Raw genomic sequence first — 17,682 nt, 5'->3', positions numbered from 1 at the left:
GGTTCTGCCAAGACGGCTATCGCTTTCCCAATCAACAGCAGGTGGTGAATTCGGCTTGTCTTAGAGGTGAGCGGATGTTGTTTTCTAGTCATCTTTCCTGGAGGTAGACAAACCAGGAAACATTGTTTCCTAGCCATGTTTCATGAAGGTAGACAAACCAGGAAACATTGTTTCCTAGCCAAGTTTCATGAAGATGGACAAACCAGGAAACATTGTTTCCTAGCCATGTTTCATGAAGTTTTTTTCAAAAACAGGTTCAACGTTTCCTGAAGGTGAACAAACTAGGAAACATTGCTTCCTATAATTATTCCCGGAGTGACACATTATCAAGGTTATCAAGGTGATTCAATAAACTTTAATGCACAACACACAGAAGGCATTAAGAATGTATTTACAAAGGGTTCCTTCTTTAATCTTATTATTTTCACCGCCATAATCGGCCGTCACTTTCGAATACAAATGTACGGCGTACGTCTGACTTCTCAATATCTTCCAATTCTCATCAAAATCTACGCCAGACGTATCTTCAAAGCAACTCTGACGTATGCTGCGATAGAAAAACATATAGAACGCTATCGGCGATGCCGTGGTGACGTCATTATCGGGATTCGTCGACGACCACTCGCGCCACACTCGGCTCAGAAGCAAAGGACCGTTGTCCGACCATGCTTGCGAGTAGCGTTCCGAGAATCGCACTATGCATGCGTGAAGATAAGGATGGCCGCTTTGGAATTTTAGAAATGCTCCGTTTAGATTCGAGCCGCTCTCCCAGCCTATCGTGTTTAACGGAAGGTCGTGTAAATCACGGACGATGATAACGTCAATATCCATGTAAATACCGCCGTATTTGTAAAGAATCAACAATCGAAGGAGGTCCGTCTCGTGACTGTACCAATGTTTACCTTCTTTAGCATACGGAAGTTCATCTTGTACGAACACTTCAGCTGGTGTACCTGTGAAATATATTGAAGATTTTATTAACACGAGAGAAAGGAGAGAAACATAACAAGCACTCTAAATATCTCAGAGCAATTGCGAAAAGAATTAACGTTTTTATCATCTTCTTTAGACATGCGGAATAATCTCAAGAATACAAAACTTTGTTTGGATTACCTTCAGCTAACGCTGTGAGATTATACGGCTTCACTTGAATGCGATACCCAGACTCTGCTGAGAACATCGAATACACTCGATGATAGTGTATTACTGTGGATGATTACGGTTGCCATGGGATGATGATAAAATATGGCTTCCACACAACGCCAATGGCGCCAGGCGAAGATCCCTGTCACTTTATTACTTCCAGTATCGTCTTCTAAAACAATCAAACTTCGCTCAGAAGTCGTGAAAATCAAATGAAATGTATTATTTTCTACTGTGTTTGAACGTGGTCGAGGGAAGGGAACGATGCCGAACTTCAATCCGGATTCCCGAACAACTTCATTCTCGCGCATAGCACTCCAGGTAGTTGCTCGAAGTCTCATGAAGAGACTGAGATCAGCTGCCGCTGGGATTTCACCAGACAACAACTTGGAAATTAACACCGCGTCAGATGCATTCAGAGAACGGTCTTTCGTGTTGCATGTATGGAAGACTGATGACGAATGTTGTCCCCGTCGTTTTGAAGCGTTTTGAGTCTGAACGTAAAACACTGGTGTGTCGAAGGCCAGAGCGACGCTTGCACAATGAAAATCTCCAGTAATCACCAGCTTCGCCCTCGCAATTTTTTTCAGAAAGACATGTAAAGATTTGATCCATCTACGTAGATTTAATTCACTTTTTTTACCAAGACTCAAACGAATACCATATTCTTGAATTTCCCTTGGGAATTGATCTAATAAGGTCTCATTTAAACTCACAATATAAATCTTATTCCTTGAAACTTCACGGATTACCGGAGGTTTGGTTAGCAGGCCGATTCCCGCGGATAAATAAGCGTCGACTTTGTTAGATCTTAGAAAATCGACCGTCCTCATATCAAGGCAACCAACTGGCGCAATTTTAAACGAAGACTCGATATATTTCAACGAAAAATACTTTCCTAAGGCGAGCATTTCAGCGAGGCTCGTTGGTGATCGGAAAAGCGTTTTAAATTGTGGCAATAAACCTGACCTGTGTTGCAAAAGTTTGCCATTGTTTCTAGAACTACCAGGAGCTGTTCCATCAGAAGGAAAAAATTGAATCCTGGCAAAATTTTGTAAACCAGTTGAAAGAGATTTTGAATTCGTCCGATTGAAATTTGTATCAAGTTTTTCACTGGGTATTTTATAACCAGTCTTTTGCGCCAAAATTTTAACGGTTTTTGGGCAACGATTGTCGTTTTTGCAAAAATTCTCAAGCGCTATCCACGACTGGATGTTAAAATTGTAATTCAACGTGTTGCAATACTGTCCCAAATAGCAGAGTCGGTGATGGAGCTTTGCGAATATACTCAAAAGCATTTTCACAAACGGATGGCGTTTTTTAAATTTAAAAGCATACAGGATTTCAGATGAATTGTGGTTCGGAATCTTTGCAATGCAAGCTTCAAGAATTCGGTCAAGTTTCCGAGATTGTTTTTCATGAATTCGTAGAAACGGGTCTACGATCGTTCCACCATAGCGCCAAAGAAGAGCTAACTTCGTCGCTTCGTGTAAATGAGTCTCAAAATATTTCCCTGAAAGGGTTTTATGTACCACATGAGCTCTAAACCATTCTTCTAGAGGGGAATTTCGTGCTATGGCATCAAAGGTCAAAAATGTTGGTGAAATTCGAGAGTCTTTCAAACTGTTGACTTTTTTCATACAAGAAAACGTCCCACAGAGCACTTGGAGTTTATTCGTTGACCTTTCTAGTAAACTTTGCATATTAAATAAAATATGTTCGTTCAAAGGTTGGTTATACACCCAAAATGAACGAATTGTCCTGGGAGTTTGTTTAATGGTCGTAGATTTTGCATTGAAATGTACTGTTTCCATAAAATATTCCCGCCGAAGATGAGGTAAAATGCAAGAACTGATGAGATTATGAATCGTTTTATTTCTAGCGTGTTGGATAAGTTGTGTTTCTTGAAAAATATCATGAGTCCAGTTGGGAACAGAAGCATTCCTATGGTTGGAAGCCACTGAGATATTGAAAATGATGAATACGTAAGTGCGAGGAAGATGATCGTCAGATACTTTATCACGACAACAAGAACGGAATGAAATATTGGTGAAAACAGTTCCAAAATGGACATAGATATGAGACTGTCAACTATATGAAATGCAATAGACTTCAGTGCCATTTTCAGGCCGAATAAAGGTAGGATTCGTGTGTACGCAAGTTTCACCAAAACAGCAAATAATAGAATTACAAAACTAAAGCCAGAAACCACCAGATATTTTTCAAAAGGGTCTTGCCACGTTTCACCAAAAGCTTTCAGAGATACGTTTCTTAAAGGATACATAAATACTGGCAAAATGGCTGCAGTTATTCCCCATGGCGTAAATACCAATTTTTGATGTCTCATAAATGCTTGAAATCCCATTGCCATTAGGATCACGCCAAAGAACACATAAAAACTGTTCCTGCCATTGTGATGACCATGGTTTAGTAGTAAAATATACACCATTACTGGTTCAAAGCTTCTGAAAAAGTCTTGAATGTACAGGCTGTGCATAGAAACAGCAGCATTTATTGAAAGAGTTCCAAAAAGATGACCCACTACTATTATGGCTAATAACTTCTTATTACATGATGGAAAAACCAGTGTTCGTTTCTGGAGGAGTTTCAATATGAAAGCTGTAGTGATTGTTCCCGTAAAGCTTTGAAACATGGTTACCTCAAGGAACCGTAAATATTTGGAGAAAATTGCCAGGTTGGCTGAATAAGGGTGTCCGTAATAGATGCGTATGTTCAGGAAATGGTAACAGATCGAGCATGACAACCATAGGAAGAATAGAATTTTTAGCCATGTCCTTGACATATTCTAGTAAATAAAACAATGTAATCAGGTGAAGAAGAGTGAATTAATAAGTTATGCTGAAAAATTATTTCTCGATTTCAGAGTCTCATTTTCATGAATTGGATAATTGGCTGGAGTTGGTATTCGTTGCATGCATAAAAATGAGGCTATGCAGACTGATTGTCCGTTTTTATGGTAGCATGTTTTGAGTCAGCTCATGGTGCACAGGATGGGGAGAAATGTTTCAAATATTACCTAAGAGATGCAAGCTAGGTGCATCTTTTGATTTTATGATAGCTACTGGCTATAATAACCCTCACCATCCAGTTTGTCATGCGACCAGTACAGTAAAGTACCATGCAGTTCCATGGTAAACAACATATATTTAATGCCATAAATATGTTGTATAAGGGTGGTACATCAACTATCTGTCTATCTGGCCTAGCTGTCCATATGGTACACAACCTATCCCAGATTTTGCTGGATAATGAGTTTCCAAAACCATCTGGATTTGATGGTATTCTTCATTAAAACTCACATAATAAGTCTGTTTTAACAGTCAGGCGACCTTTTATAACCTGTTATTTACATTAAACGCCATCAGATTGATGTAATTGAATATTATAAATGCCATGGTAATGACACAAAATAGATAATCTTACTTGATATTTTATTAGGGATTTCGGTAAATTCCGTTTTGGTCAAGTAATTTTCATGTTATTTTCTAAGGATAATGAAATAATTTAACTTCAATTAGGCCAAAACAATAATCGATTTTATAATTTTTCATGATTAATTTTTAATCGTCTGAAAAATGAAATTGAAAATGTTGTGTGAAAATGGAATTGAAAGTGTGAAAACGGAAGCACAAGTGAAGAAGTGAAGGTGGTCATGACCAACAGAGCCAGAGCCAGAGGAGATAAAAATGGTTTTTAAAATGAAATAAAACTAAAGAATAAACTATGAAAGGATGTTCTCGTTTACAGCTTACATTGGCTATCTTAAAACCAGATTTGTTGACCAATCCTGTCTTTTTGAAGGTATTTTTATACACTATTATTTAATATGTAACATTAGCAGCACATTTATAGCCTATATTCACCTTAGAATTAGCGAGTTACCCACTATCACAAACCACCACACTATGGGATCTCCCCTGATATAAGGAAATATGTGTGAATACCTCACAAAGGTGGCCCTTAACTCCCTCTAAACCTTTACTTTTCTTTTAACTTGAACTTTGCAAACAGCCTAAATAGCTTGGAGGGACAAAAGGGTGTGGTACCAGTGGCAATTTGCCCTTAGGTTGAAGATCTTTGAAATTACAATGGCATCAAATTGCCTAGAGTTGTGTCAGACATTGCACAAACTCTTTGATGAAACACAGACAAGTTTTCAGATTTCTATCTCAGATTTACACCTGGTTTCCATCTAGTTATAATTGTTTCAACATGTATGTCAAAATGGCTGATGCAATAGACTATTTCTCATTGATGAAAATGATTTGCTCGAAGCCACACCAAAAGGCTGCCACTCACCTGAATGTTCTTCATCTTTCTAGAGCGTTAAAGATAGAATTTTGAAAGAAAACTTTTGGATCTTGAAATGGAAGATTTTACAATGGCAAAGGCATGACGCTGAGTTGTTTTATCAAGAGCACAGAGGTTCGAGACATCATATTTTAAAACAGACTTCTATAACTCAGCTTCGCATGGAAGAACTCAATGGTTGCACCTCTCTTCTGTAGGTAAATTTTTCTTCCATCGTTTGGTATCATTCATGAGCAGGTAGGCACTGCATTATGCAAGCAGGTTTGATTATGATATTTCGCAGCCAGCAAGCCGCACAATCTGAATGTTTTGGTAGTAAACTTTTTAAATTTTGGTATAAAAGTGGCCCGATAATGCCAATGGTTCTGTCAAGGGATGATGCAGTTTCGCACTGGAGGAATGTCATGGGTCCAACAAAAACAACTAGGTATGGAATATGAATTGTTAATATATTAGAAATTATTTTTAATGCACTAGCATACAGTACACAATAGAGGCAAATCTAGTCTTTCTACACCTCAAAATATGCACTTAAAAAGCCTTTTTATAGCCCACTTACTTAAGCACTTAGCCCCATATTTCATACCCACTTACCTAGTCACTCCACTTACCTAGTCACCCCACTACCTAGTCACCCCTTCCACAAATGAACCAGGGTCAGTCAAACACCTTATTGTTGACTTCCATCATTACACAAATACAGGGCAAAGCTCACACACCCTCAAAGCATTCGTGGTATGTTTGGCCTCACTGACACAAGAAATGTAGCTCATGGCTCAGGTAGAAGACTTAGCTCCTTGCATTCAACCCTTTCATGATGCACAAATGTAAAATTATCTGACAGAGTAAAATACGAATAGATTACTTTAATGATATCTGCTTTTACAAATTACCACAAAACGTTAAGTCTATGTGTATTTGCAAATGAATCTTTTAAAATAGTTGTTTTAAATGTTTTTAATACGATTTCATAATCAGAAATTATTTCGTTCAAAAATTTGCCAGATTCTGTTGAAAAGGCGGTGAAAGAAATGAAGTTCTTTTTTCCTGATTTTAATCCGTCCGAGTGGATAAAAAATAACGAAGAAGATTTCAAGGCGGGAAGAGTTGTTTTTGACGAAGAATTGGAAATTCACAGACGTGATGCGAGTTAAAATTTCAACACGAAATCGTCCAAAAAAGGCCAATAAAGTGAAAACTGACTTGTAACATGGCCGGGGGATGTCATGACTGTCAAACGAGGGACCATGACTGCCCATTTACAGTGGACAAAAAGGATCAAAAGGTCATTGGATTCAGCGTTACAGTTGTGAAGGAAACACGATACTCATTTACGTCGAAAAGGTAATATTGACTGGTGTATACTATAATCTATAATTTTCATCGGTACTTGGTACTACAGTCTACAACAACACAACACACTTTGGATATAATTTATGCCTCCTTAAAACCAATATATATATGAAAGAAAGAACGTCTTCTATTCTCTCTGTACATTTCTATAACTTCTATATCTCTGAGTGAAATAAAACTCTACAATGTGTAGTTTCAATTTATATATCAAACTACTTCAAACTGAAAAACTATACCGGTTCTGTATAATCAGAATCACCCTGCAAAAACCTTGCTCGTTATGCTTAACCTAACGTTTACACGCAGTTACACGTTGTGTATGTTTTTTTGTTGTGGAGTATGTTACTTCATTGGTGAGTTTGAGGACTTCTTTGCCCAGGCGTTTCGTTGGTGTTTGGCTGTCTTCGCTCCCTTTCTTCCTCGTTCGTTGCCGTTGGAGTAGCTTTCTTCTTGTGGCTAAGTAAAATAACGTTGAACTTTCAACTCAACAATACGTTCATGCTGTAAATCGTATTTCAATTTCTGTCGGAAGAGATTTCGTTGCAGTTTCAATGGGGTTATCGAAATGTGGTTATTTTTCCTTTGCCCATTTGAGAGAAGACCTCTAATACAGTCCTTGTACATCGCAAAAATTGCAAGTGTAGTTATAAACAGGTTTAGGAGAAGAACACGCATGCACTTCAAAATCAAAAGTTAAACAGTGTAGCTAGATAGGGTTTAAGAAAGTGAAAAACGTGCTCAATACTGACATTAGATCTGTCTAAAATAACAGCGAGTTAACTTCGATCATCATGTGAGAAATATGTTAGAAATATCTTGAGTAAGGCGCTTGCTGTTTGCTTGCTTACTTCTTCAATAGATACCATTTCGTTCATCTGTCCGTCACGATTTTTGAACGGCTGAGCGTAAGTGTGATCCATATCGTTTTCGTCATTCTGGGCAGCTGGGGCCACTCGCGAGACCTTCATTGTTCTTTGTGTTGTTTGAAATTTCCTGATGAGCCAGCAAGACCCCACCATGAGGAGAATCTACAGTTGAAAGACGATATTTCTCCATAAAAGGCTTCGGGGAAATCGTCATTTTCAAACTGGTCAGGTATTCTGGACTTGAAGTTGAAGATAACTTCGCAAATTTACTCCAGTTAAGATATATAGTCCTCTCTCGGTGCCGATAGGCTAAGATCATGGAAGATAAATAGAGAAAAACAATCGATATATTTTCCTTACCAAAACCATCATCACGGCAGCTCCACCCGTTGCAAGAGCAATTTGATGATCTTCAAACCACTCGATAAGCTTCGACAAACAATCCTAGGAAAGTTTAGTAGAAATTTTACCATTCTAGATCTGTGAAATCAGTGAATACAGCCAAAAAAAGTCATCAACATACCGGTATGAATATATTTCCCAGCGTTAAACAGACGAAGAGAAATCAGAAATTACCTGTTTCACTTCATTATTTTTTGTGTTATTAACAAAACACGATTCATGTTTGTTGGAATCAGTTTTAGTATTATTGATGCCGACATCACAGCAATCAAACTATAAAACGGATTACAAGACAAGATTTATTAAGTGTGAGAAACTCATGCAAAAAGAAATTATGTAAAAATGACAAGCTTTGAAACAACAAAGAACTGGCGTATCGGCGTGTGATTAAAAACGTCCAATGAACGACGGCTAAAACTGAGATAATATGATGAAACCTTTTCTTGAATGAAAATTCTTGTGTCGTCGTTTGTCTTGTTCCAGCTGTCTCGTACAATCTGATCCATCTTAATGAAATAAATACATTTCTCGTTTCATGATTTGGCAAACACTTTGCATAAATGTTACATCAGCACTATACCATCTCCATGGCCATGCATTCGCTTTTTACGATCAAAATATTTTCATCTTGTTTTGAAATATATCTTACCCTACTCCGTTCAACCACGCCAAATACAACCAGACCGAACAGGGTGCAGAAAACCAAACAAATCACAAAGAAATACTGCAGGAAACAATCAGAAAAACACGATTAAAGGCGTAAGATTGCTTCCACAGGCCTAGACATTAACACAAATGAGTATATACGCTGTGCTAAAGCCAGTCGATATTCATGTAAAAAATATGTCATAAAACAAGTCTTACGCCCTGAAGCAAAACTTTGTTTCCCAACAGAACACCACATGTACCAAGAATTCCTTTGAAAACAAAAAGAAATCATATTTGTTTTCACATTAAACGTTTGAACGTCTTGTATATGAATCTTACGAAATTGCTTTTGCCTCAAAGGCTCACTGATGATATTGCAAGTGACTCAATGATTTACCTGCTGTGAAAAGTACGGCTGCTAGGGTGATGTAGGCGATGAAAATATTCTAGGGAAAGATAGGAAAAAGTAGAGTTGAGAAATATCCGGGCGATGTTGTTGATTTTCGACATTGAAGTTAAATGAACATCCATTACTTGGTTCTCGATAAAATGCTTGTATTCATTTTCTGATGCAACGATCCAAATCGCAAAACCAATCAAGGCTCCTCCACCAATCTGATGAAAAATTTAGACATTTGCAAGTAAATTATAGGGTTTTTTTAAAAAAAAAGCAGTAAATATGGAAATACGTGACATGCTTTAAATTGCTTTTATCATTTTTTGATATGCTTTCTTGCTGGAGTTTTTAGCAATAAAGTCAGTCAAAAAAGTGTCACCCATGAATTCTGTCATCTCTCTTAGTGGATAGGATTCTTCCTGCCACCTTTCGTTTTAATCTGGCGTTGATAAACGAAACTTTTTGTTACAGCTTTATCGTACCAATATTCAAACTGCAAACTTCGTATATAGCTATATGAGCTCAGCAGCTTAGCTCCGACCGCCATAGGTCATATCCAGACAGGAAAAGACAACTTGACTACAAATATACACCATGCTTGAATTCCACTAACCAATTTCGTCGAAAAAGATATCATGCATAACTTAGAAGTATATATTGGTGTCAATTCATCGTTACTTTAAAACACAACAGGTCGTTTTTTCGCTATAAATATTTTACTGTCATCACATCATCAACACAACAGCGCGCGTCTAGTCTTAATAGACCGAAAGCTTTCCGACAATAAAATTAAAATTGGAAACAAATACTTGGTTATATTGTTATTGCCACGCACGAAATTTTAAGACATTTCATCTTATTTCAAGTGTAATATTATATACAACTTTTGGTTGCCTAAACAGCTGGTAGAAATGCAAATCTAAATTCGAGATATTATGACGTTCACACAGCAAGGATTCTTTCCTTAATCCTCTACAATAAACGCAGAATTTTTATAAGTCGGTCTAATGTTTATTTTCAAACATAGTTTAGTGTAAATATTTAAGAAGACTTCTCGATATTTCGACCTATATAAGGATTTATACACTAGCTCTTTTGAGGAAGCCCTTAGGTCAAAACGTGGAAACGTTTTTCTATTTTAGGCAAATGCATCAGGCATCTGATGAAAAGGTGTTCGGATACACTGTTCCTTAGGCTCTTAGTCTAGTCAGTTCTAATATACTCCATTACCAGCTGCTGGCTACTTCAAATATAGTACCGAGCGCAAATAAATAACATTCAAATATTTGTACACTTTGTACATGAGGCAATCCTGCAGCTGTTACGATTTGCGAACTTGTCAAATCATATAGAAAATAGCGTTCTAGGAGGAACACGTAGTTGTATCTAAACTATCTGAGGATGTTTTCTAAGACGAGGTGATCAATTGCTGGTAGTTCTTGTCGTGGTTTGTGTCTGAACTACCTGAGAAAGATGTCTCAAACGTGGTGGTCCAGTGTAGGTCGTATTGACGTATTCTACAATAAACTGTCGTGGTTTGTGTCTGAACTACCTGAGAAAGATATCTCAGACGTGGTGGTTCAGTGCAGGTAGTATTCTACAATAAGCTGTCGTGGTTTGTGTCTGAACTATCTGAGAAAGATATCTCAAACGTGGTGGTCCAGTGTAGGTAGTATTCTACAATAAGCTGTCGTGGTTTGTGTCTGAACTACCTGAGAAAGATATCTCAAACGTGGTGGTCCAGTGTAGGTAGTATTCTACAATAAGCTGTCGTGGTTTGTGTCTGAACTACCTGAGAAAGATATCTCAAACGTGGTGGTTCAGTGTAGGTAGTATTCTACAATAAGATCTCGTAGTTTACCACAATATTATATAGTTATATATACATATAGATATTTATATAAGCTGCCATGAGTTTTGCCTCAAAGTTACCTAAACAAGGTATCTTTACAATGTCCCGCCGTAGCTATATCATGGTCTACTAGCTAGGTTTGTGAATCTGGGGAAGTTGATCCCACTTCTTAAAAGTATGTTCCATCATAATCAACTAAAAATGAGCGGAGAAGGTACAGTACAATTCGCCTTCATCCTGGACTGTGCGACCAGGTCCAAGAATAAACATATTGAAAGGTACACTCACGGCTACGGTCTTTGGTTGTTAGTTTGAAGTACAAACCAAAGGTTCGTGCAGAAAGATTGTTGCGATGAATATATATCAAGCAGTGAACCTGCGTATTTGTACTTTAACAGTACAAATATAATCCATCGATGTTTAAATGACACGTCGCCTGGAAAGACAGGCGGAATTCGTGGATCAACGAATCTTTTTAAATCTTCCTTGTAGAGCGTTGCCGGCTTTAAGTGACGCGAATTTTGCGCACGAAACTCAGAAACTAATCGTATACCTCTGACGTTACAAAGAGCAAAGTACGTGCTGCGTAAAACGCACCTCAAAACCACACGATTTCCCGTTGAAATTAAGCCACGTCGCTTCGTCAAAATAAGTGTTATTTTGAGTATATTTATTTACACTATCTTAATAATGGATTACATTCCAGAAAGCGTTAAAAAGAAGCACGCATATCTTACCCATGTTAGAATATTTATGATGAAAAATGGAACTCGCATCAAGTTCGTTCGTGAGCGTCTATTGCCAGTGTCAGTGGAACCTTCGTCTTGGCTACCCATATCATAACAGGCTTTCACACTTTATGTATAACGTGTCTCGTTATTTAGTTTCTCGCGGAGTGAGCAATATTGATTTTTTTTCAAATACTTCAGATCCACACGCTTCGTTTAAAAAGCGAAGCTACGCTGTTATTTGAGCAAGGATGCAAAACAAACCTGCATTTAATATCGTCGAACAATATGAAATATGATCTGATAGCTTGAGACAGTTTGACAATGACAAAAAGTATCACTTTTCATTAAGATGACAGTTCTTCGCTTATAATGGAATGTCTAATATTGTCTCAGCGGTTAGGTAGGTCGGAAATTGATGCTGTTCAAATCAATTCGGAGAAATGTACAGCAGCATTTAACCGACGGCGAATCTTTCGAAAAATATTTTTATTTAGATAGTATCTTAGGTACGTTTTGAAAAAGGCTATTTCATGATAACGATACAAAGGTTCCTGATAATATGTTATTATAATTAATCTGAATCGATTTCTTTTTAAAATGATTTGCATAAACCAAAAGGAACTGTCATCCTTCTTGGTCGAAATATACCACGGATGTATTCTTGGGGTCTTATCAAAACGATTGTTCGGTGTTGTTGGCGGTATATTAGCATTACCGCCTGTCTTCATTTGTTTCTGAACTATACCTAAATTCTTTCATAGGTGCTGTAAAAGTGTAGGTAGCATTCTACGATAATCTCACTTTGTTTGTTTGGTAGTTAAGACACAAAAGCATTTATTGCTGTGTTGTTTGCTTCATTACACCCACAGTTACCAAACTATATTTGTAACCGGCGATCTGAATGATAAGAAATCAATTTGTCCGCGCGACAGACCCGGTTTTACGAAAGCCGTGTGGCGCTATCCATCAAATAGTAGTCATCTATTCAACCGTTTTAACCATGTTTGAAATGATATAAAATTACATGCAGCTCTAAAATTACTGCCTAAAAATTATTAAAGAGTGTGACCAACTGAGGAATGCTAAGGTTTAATTACAGTCAAACCGAACAGCGGGTAACATTAGAGTGTTTGGTGGACAGCGATATCCTAGAGTAATTAAACTCGTTGCTCAGGTCACGTTGTCTGGGCAGCTTCAACCTTCGCTCTTGTTGACCTTGTAAAGATCTGTATAACATCAGTTTTTAGAGCATAATCTGCTGCGACGAGTTCCTTATTGTCCCTTGTGGTGACGTCACAAGCAGAGTGGTTCACCAGACGGTATACAGTGCATGTCTGACCAGCAGCTGACGCAAGGTGAAGAGCTGAAACGAAAAATATCAGAAGATGACGCATGGAATGTGTCGGTTTGGACAGTTCCATCTTTGAATAACGCTACCTGTTCTGCCGTTTTTGTCTTTGGAGTTTATTCTGCTACCATTTTCCAACAAAAAAGAGACAACGTTATCATGTCCTTCCTATGAAGGTCAGAAAACACCGCGTTAAGAATTAAGATATACGTTTTAAGATTGAAAACATCAGCAAGAAGCTTCACTACCTTTGCAGCAACGTGTAAAGCTGTCATTCCCGAAAAATCTGTCCCATTTTGAACATCAACCTTTTCTGTATCCACCAGGAACTTGAGGGATGACAAGGAACCGGACTGCGCTGCAATATGGATACACTGACGTCCTAGTTTATCCCTGGCCTCTGACCTGGCATGGTGCTGGATAAAGTGTAATAGATTTGTCAGAAGAAAAAAACTACCTCAAATAAGGTGAGAGTAAGGGTATGGTATATATGGTGGCATGGTCATTGTATATATTACCTTGGTAATCAAAAGATCTGCTACGTCAACAAAATTCCCTCTAATGCTGTCCATTAGTGGTGTGGTACCACATGAATCCATGCAGTCTGGCTTATAATGGCCACTATTGAGATGATAAAGGGTTTTTAGCTGGGCAAAACAATTTTCAAATATGGAAAACAAGAATTGCTGCCTTTCTGTGCAAAATTCCAGAAAAAGAGATGATCCTTACAGAACCTCTAGGAGAACTATTCTGAACTAAAATTACAAAGAAACAAACCATTTTAAAAGAAGCTCAACTGTTTCCAAATGGCCATGTAATGCTGAAGTAAAACAGAAACAAGATTAAACTGTCTGGGTAACTAGTTATAGAAAGCAGCACATTTTAATACCTGCTGTGTGCAGAGGAGTTCTACCATTGTTACTCACAGTATCCCAGATAGTAGGAAACATGTCCAGGAAGTATTGGACAATTCCAAGATGACCTTCTCTGTTTTGAAATAAAAGATCAATATATGCTGGAGTTCTCATTGGAAATGAGTGTCATGGTTAAAATGGTTAGTATTGAACAGAGCCATGTGACAGTTCCTCACCAAGGAACAAAATATGGACATTCTCTACCTTGTTGCTATATGAAAAGCCGTCCATCCATCTTTGTTTGATAACTTAGGATTCGCTCCAGCTTCAATTAACTCCGAAATTATATCCATATTGTCTTTTGTGCATGCAAGCATCAGTGGTGTCCTGAATCAAGATTTCAGATATGCGATTTTCAAACACACTACATGATATAAAACAACGAGTGATTGTATTCTGATAACCCTCATTTGGAACTAACCAGTCAGCTCTCTTCAAACAATCAATTTCGACATCTTTATTGATTAAATATCTCACACATTCGAGATGTCCTCCAAGAGCAGCCTCGTGAAGCGCTCTCTTGCCGTCGCTATTCCATTGCTCTAAACTTTCACCACAATCTTCCACTAAACATCTCAACATATCAACCTGTCCATAACGAGCGCACAATAACAAACAAGATTCGCCCGATCTTGAGTGCCTCCAGTTCAATATCTCCACCCTCGACTTATTCAAACAAGCACCGAACTCTTCAATGTCTCCTGACCTCGTAGATCGCAGAATAATCTGCTCGATGCTCAAAGCTTTGCAAGGATTTTCACCACTCATATTTCACGCCATTTTGTATTCTTGTCTTTGTTTTTGTTTATATTCTGCGGAACGTCATGTAACTTTAAGCAAAGCGTACTTTTGTGACAGCATTAAAATAGGTACGTTGAGCGTACGTATATCAAGTGACGTAATACACACGTGACCTATGGTATTTCAGCATTTATTCTACATATATATACATTCTTTATCCGTTTTTTTTTTAATTATACACACTTCTTCATTATCAACTCTAAAAGCTTCGGTAAACTCTTTCTAAATAGTTGCTCGTTACTCATATCAATCAGCGCTGACGTGATATCTAGTCGCTTGGCAACAACCATGACCCTATCCAGAGGGCGTGGACACCACTGTATCAAAACAGGGACCACTGATTTCTTATGTAGCTCGGCTAATTGTGTATCTTTGATAAAGTTATCACAATGTAAGTAAGATACTTCAAAGTGATGCAAAGTACAACAATATTTGCGTTGGATATTCCATCTTGTACCAAGGCTGGGGTCATCTGACAGCTCAGCGTAGCGTGATCCCTGCGTGATCTAGCAACACTGATAGCCATTGGTCTAGACGCATCAGTTGTTGTCTCGCAACCATTACGATCAAGATATTCCTTCATCTTGCAAACTTTGCTTTGCATATCCCAATGATAGCTCAGAAACACTTTTGGTCGCTTGAATTCTGAATTTAAACCTACAAACAACAGGAATGCGACGACACATCAACAATTTTCGCTTCTGATATTGGTATTCTGATCTTATTTCCTACCTTGATCTGTCTGTAGCAAAGTTTCGAGCGTTTTCAAACCGTTCCTCATTTTCTGAACATAATGCTGCTGTAGGATAACCTTGGGTAGAACCCCCCGTCCACGTGTCACGTGATATCGCAAAACATCGAGTCCTTCTAGGTATCGCTCTCTTCCAAAGTTCACGGCTGGTTGCTTGGCAACGATGGCTTGAAGCGCGCATCTTGCTGACGTGATCGCTGACTGATCAAAAACCGCTGTAACGATGGGTTTCTCAAGCCAAGCAGCCAATAGGATCTCTTTAAACACGACGTGAGAACTTTCACTGGATGACGTCAGGAGAAAGACGACGGTAGCAGCCTCCGCTAACAGCCTGGCATTAGATTTTGAAAATCCAGGACCATTATGCATTTGAGCCTGTGGGAAGAAAAATTTCAACGGTTGCTTGCGGCAATCTTATTCAGTACAACATTTCGATAGTTATGTCACAAATACATTTGGACTGGAAGCCTCATTTGCTCTCAGTTGTAGTAGACACAAGGCGATTGGTCCAGAGATCCATTCAGAGCGAGACCTCAGTCGATTGCCATTTCAGTCGAGAGAGAGCATCACTATTAATACTGACGGAATTCCAATCGTTCTAATTCGACACATAATCACGTATTCTCGTTACCACTTACCATGATCCCCACTTTTACAAGATCCGCTATAATGAACTCCGCTATCCATACATCCACGGGATCGCACACCAGATATACATTATTATCCCTTGTCTTCCTGTTTCGACAAGACATATCCCAACTTGTCTCCCTGTCTAGGACATTGTTAATTCCATGAAGAATCTTATGTCGGGCAGTTTTATTATCGACGTTTAAATATTCCTGAATATCGCACTCGTTCAGGCTCGTTAGCAAAAAGCCATCGATTTCATTTTCCTCCAAACTCAAGCGGTATCTCTCGTGAACCCCAAGGGACCCTAACCAATCCTGTACGTCGCGGATATCCCAAAGGAACACAGGTTTCTCCTTGTATCCTCTCGAGGCAAAATTGTCACTGAAGTCAGGGGAAAGATGGCGGTAGAGTTTGGTTGAGAATGTGACATATCTATAAAGCGTAAAAGAGGTCTTTCTGTTGTATTTCAAAACAATAAAATGGGAATGTTTGCTGTTGATTTTTGTGTTTACACAATGTGGATATATCGGACAAATGTGTACATGCAAAAACAGTCACATACCCTTCTAAATCCTCAGAAAGAGATCCGACAATCGCAGCTGCTTTTTCAGCCAAGCTGACATACCGAAGTTTCCTACTTGTCAGGTCGACATCAGGGTTAAGAAAACAAGCTGGAATGGGTAAAACAGATGGCGAATATCTCACAATAAATACTCGGAATTGGTTCCCGCTTGATGTTATTTCATCCTGTCTTTGCCTAAAAATGTCCGCTTCGTATTTCGTTGGTGACCTGTTGAAGAATTGTTGTGAGATGAACATTATGGCGGCGTTGCATTCTTCAGCCGACTCTAGTCTTTGTCCAAATGAAGCATTCGTTGCAGTTTCCCCTTCATCCTTATCAAACCAAATATCGTCTTGAAAACCAAGTGATTTCAGGTCTTCTATAGTCTTACATACAACTCGCTTCAATTGAAAAGAACCTTTTATATCATATGAAATTAAGATGCCTCTTTTCTTGTATTTTTGTTGAAGAATTTGCGCTAAATCATCTGAATTTTTTTCAGAGGCATTATCGTCATGTCCAATACATTTCCTGGCCTTCAAGTCATCTATCATTGACTGCGGTGGCGCTGTCTTGCTGTTTGAAAGACCAAAGTGATCTTCATTACAATCATTTGATATGCCTTTTGCTGGTTTGTCCACAGTTCTATCCGAAACCATTTCAAAAATGTTCGCTAGTATCTTCGACATGCCTGCTTAGTCGACCGACAGCAGTGCAACAACCATAACAGAAAATCCAAAGTTTGCAACTCATTTTAATACAATGTACATAGGATTATGCTCGTGCGATGGAGATACTATAATCAGCTTTTATCAATACGATGTTAATCTTGTAATTTGAACTCCTAAAACGTCCCAAACAAATATTTGAAATAGATGAATAGACAATGTTGACTCTTTCACTGCACGCGTAAACAGTCTTAAAGCACAGTGTCAATCATTTTTGAATGTTT

At 38.3% G+C, this 17,682-nt stretch overlaps 5 protein-coding genes across 5 annotated transcripts; 1 reads left to right on the top strand and 4 right to left on the bottom strand.

The window, feature by feature from the left end:
- Positions 1 to 344: 344 nt before the first annotated feature.
- Positions 345 to 2,885, bottom strand: LOC114528755 (lactosylceramide 4-alpha-galactosyltransferase-like). The gene is made up of 2 exons (XM_028550467.1): positions 1,114 to 2,885; positions 345 to 953 (listed from the first exon to the last, which is right to left on the bottom strand). The coding sequence occupies exons 1-2, from the start codon at positions 1,178 to 1,180 to the stop codon at positions 346 to 348; spliced, it is 675 nt and encodes a 224-aa protein (XP_028406268.1). The 5' UTR covers positions 1,181 to 2,885; the 3' UTR covers position 345.
- Positions 2,886 to 4,804: 1,919 nt separating this feature from the next.
- On the top strand, positions 4,805 to 7,013 carry LOC114528756 (nucleoside diphosphate kinase 6-like). The gene is made up of 6 exons (XM_028550468.1): positions 4,805 to 4,965; positions 5,487 to 5,589; positions 5,673 to 5,712; positions 5,819 to 5,902; positions 6,179 to 6,255; positions 6,481 to 7,013. Exons 1-6 carry the CDS (start codon positions 4,888 to 4,890, stop codon positions 6,627 to 6,629), a joined length of 531 nt encoding a protein of 176 aa, XP_028406269.1. The 5' UTR covers positions 4,805 to 4,887; the 3' UTR covers positions 6,630 to 7,013.
- A 150-nt stretch (positions 7,014 to 7,163) lies between these two features.
- On the bottom strand, positions 7,164 to 12,188 carry LOC114528754 (tetraspanin-9-like). The gene is made up of 10 exons (XM_028550466.1): positions 11,731 to 12,188; positions 9,279 to 9,359; positions 9,142 to 9,190; positions 8,961 to 9,013; positions 8,746 to 8,820; positions 8,534 to 8,602; positions 8,271 to 8,369; positions 8,055 to 8,138; positions 7,677 to 7,856; positions 7,164 to 7,284 (listed from the first exon to the last, which is right to left on the bottom strand). Exons 1-10 carry the CDS (start codon positions 11,827 to 11,829, stop codon positions 7,171 to 7,173), a joined length of 903 nt encoding a protein of 300 aa, XP_028406267.1. The 5' UTR covers positions 11,830 to 12,188; the 3' UTR covers positions 7,164 to 7,170.
- A 530-nt stretch (positions 12,189 to 12,718) lies between these two features.
- Positions 12,719 to 14,773, bottom strand: LOC114528805 (ankyrin repeat domain-containing protein 16-like). Its single transcript, XM_028550522.1, has 8 exons — positions 14,408 to 14,773; positions 14,191 to 14,313; positions 13,962 to 14,059; positions 13,850 to 13,892; positions 13,591 to 13,693; positions 13,321 to 13,488; positions 13,162 to 13,240; positions 12,719 to 13,087 (listed from the first exon to the last, which is right to left on the bottom strand). The coding sequence occupies exons 1-8, from the start codon at positions 14,752 to 14,754 to the stop codon at positions 12,900 to 12,902; spliced, it is 1,149 nt and encodes a 382-aa protein (XP_028406323.1). The 5' UTR covers positions 14,755 to 14,773; the 3' UTR covers positions 12,719 to 12,899.
- Positions 14,774 to 15,389: 616 nt separating this feature from the next.
- LOC114528710 lies at positions 15,390 to 17,419 on the bottom strand. Its single transcript, XM_028550387.1, has 3 exons — positions 16,731 to 17,419; positions 16,177 to 16,600; positions 15,390 to 15,913 (listed from the first exon to the last, which is right to left on the bottom strand). The coding sequence occupies exons 1-3, from the start codon at positions 17,417 to 17,419 to the stop codon at positions 15,509 to 15,511; spliced, it is 1,518 nt and encodes a 505-aa protein (XP_028406188.1). The 3' UTR covers positions 15,390 to 15,508.
- Between the last annotated feature and the right edge of the window lie 263 nt (positions 17,420 to 17,682).

Source organism: Dendronephthya gigantea, unplaced genomic scaffold, assembly GCF_004324835.1.
Source record: "Dendronephthya gigantea isolate DGI-Jeju-01 unplaced genomic scaffold, DenGig_1.0 000051F, whole genome shotgun sequence".
NCBI classification, from domain to species: Eukaryota; Metazoa; Cnidaria; class Anthozoa; order Malacalcyonacea; family Nephtheidae; genus Dendronephthya; species Dendronephthya gigantea.
The sequence above is the reverse complement of the archived record's forward strand: the minus strand, read 5'-3'. Positions and strand labels throughout refer to the sequence as shown.

Coding starts and splice junctions, on each gene's coding strand:
- LOC114528756 (XM_028550468.1), top strand. CDS start 4,888: ATGAAAGGATGTTCTCGTTTACAGCTTACATTGGCTATCTTAAAACCA. Junction 4,966..5,486: donor CCAATCCTGTCTTTTTGAAG/GTATTTTTATAC, acceptor TCATCTTTCTAG/AGCGTTAAAGATAGAATTTT. Junction 6,256..6,480: donor AAATGTAGCTCATGGCTCAG/GTAGAAGACTTA, acceptor AAAATTTGCCAG/ATTCTGTTGAAAAGGCGGTG.
- LOC114528754 (XM_028550466.1), bottom strand. CDS start 11,829: ATGGGTAGCCAAGACGAAGGTTCCACTGACACTGGCAATAGACGCTCA. Junction 9,014..9,141: donor AGCCGTACTTTTCACAGCAG/GTAAATCATTGA, acceptor TTGTTTTCAAAG/GAATTCTTGGTACATGTGGT. Junction 8,370..8,533: donor GAATTTTCATTCAAGAAAAG/GTTTCATCATAT, acceptor TCCGTTTTATAG/TTTGATTGCTGTGATGTCGG.
- LOC114528805 (XM_028550522.1), bottom strand. CDS start 14,754: ATGAGTGGTGAAAATCCTTGCAAAGCTTTGAGCATCGAGCAGATTATT. Junction 13,489..13,590: donor CAGATCTTTTGATTACCAAG/GTAATATATACA, acceptor CACTTTATCCAG/CACCATGCCAGGTCAGAGGC. Junction 13,241..13,320: donor CTTTACACGTTGCTGCAAAG/GTAGTGAAGCTT, acceptor TGACCTTCATAG/GAAGGACATGATAACGTTGT.
- LOC114528710 (XM_028550387.1), bottom strand. CDS start 17,419: ATGTCGAAGATACTAGCGAACATTTTTGAAATGGTTTCGGATAGAACT. Junction 16,601..16,730: donor CTTTCTGAGGATTTAGAAGG/GTATGTGACTGT, acceptor TACGCTTTATAG/ATATGTCACATTCTCAACCA. Junction 15,914..16,176: donor TTGTAAAAGTGGGGATCATG/GTAAGTGGTAAC, acceptor TTCTTCCCACAG/GCTCAAATGCATAATGGTCC.
- LOC114528755 (XM_028550467.1), bottom strand. CDS start 1,180: ATGTTCTCAGCAGAGTCTGGGTATCGCATTCAAGTGAAGCCGTATAAT. Junction 954..1,113: donor TCTCACAGCGTTAGCTGAAG/GTAATCCAAACA, acceptor TATATTTCACAG/GTACACCAGCTGAAGTGTTC.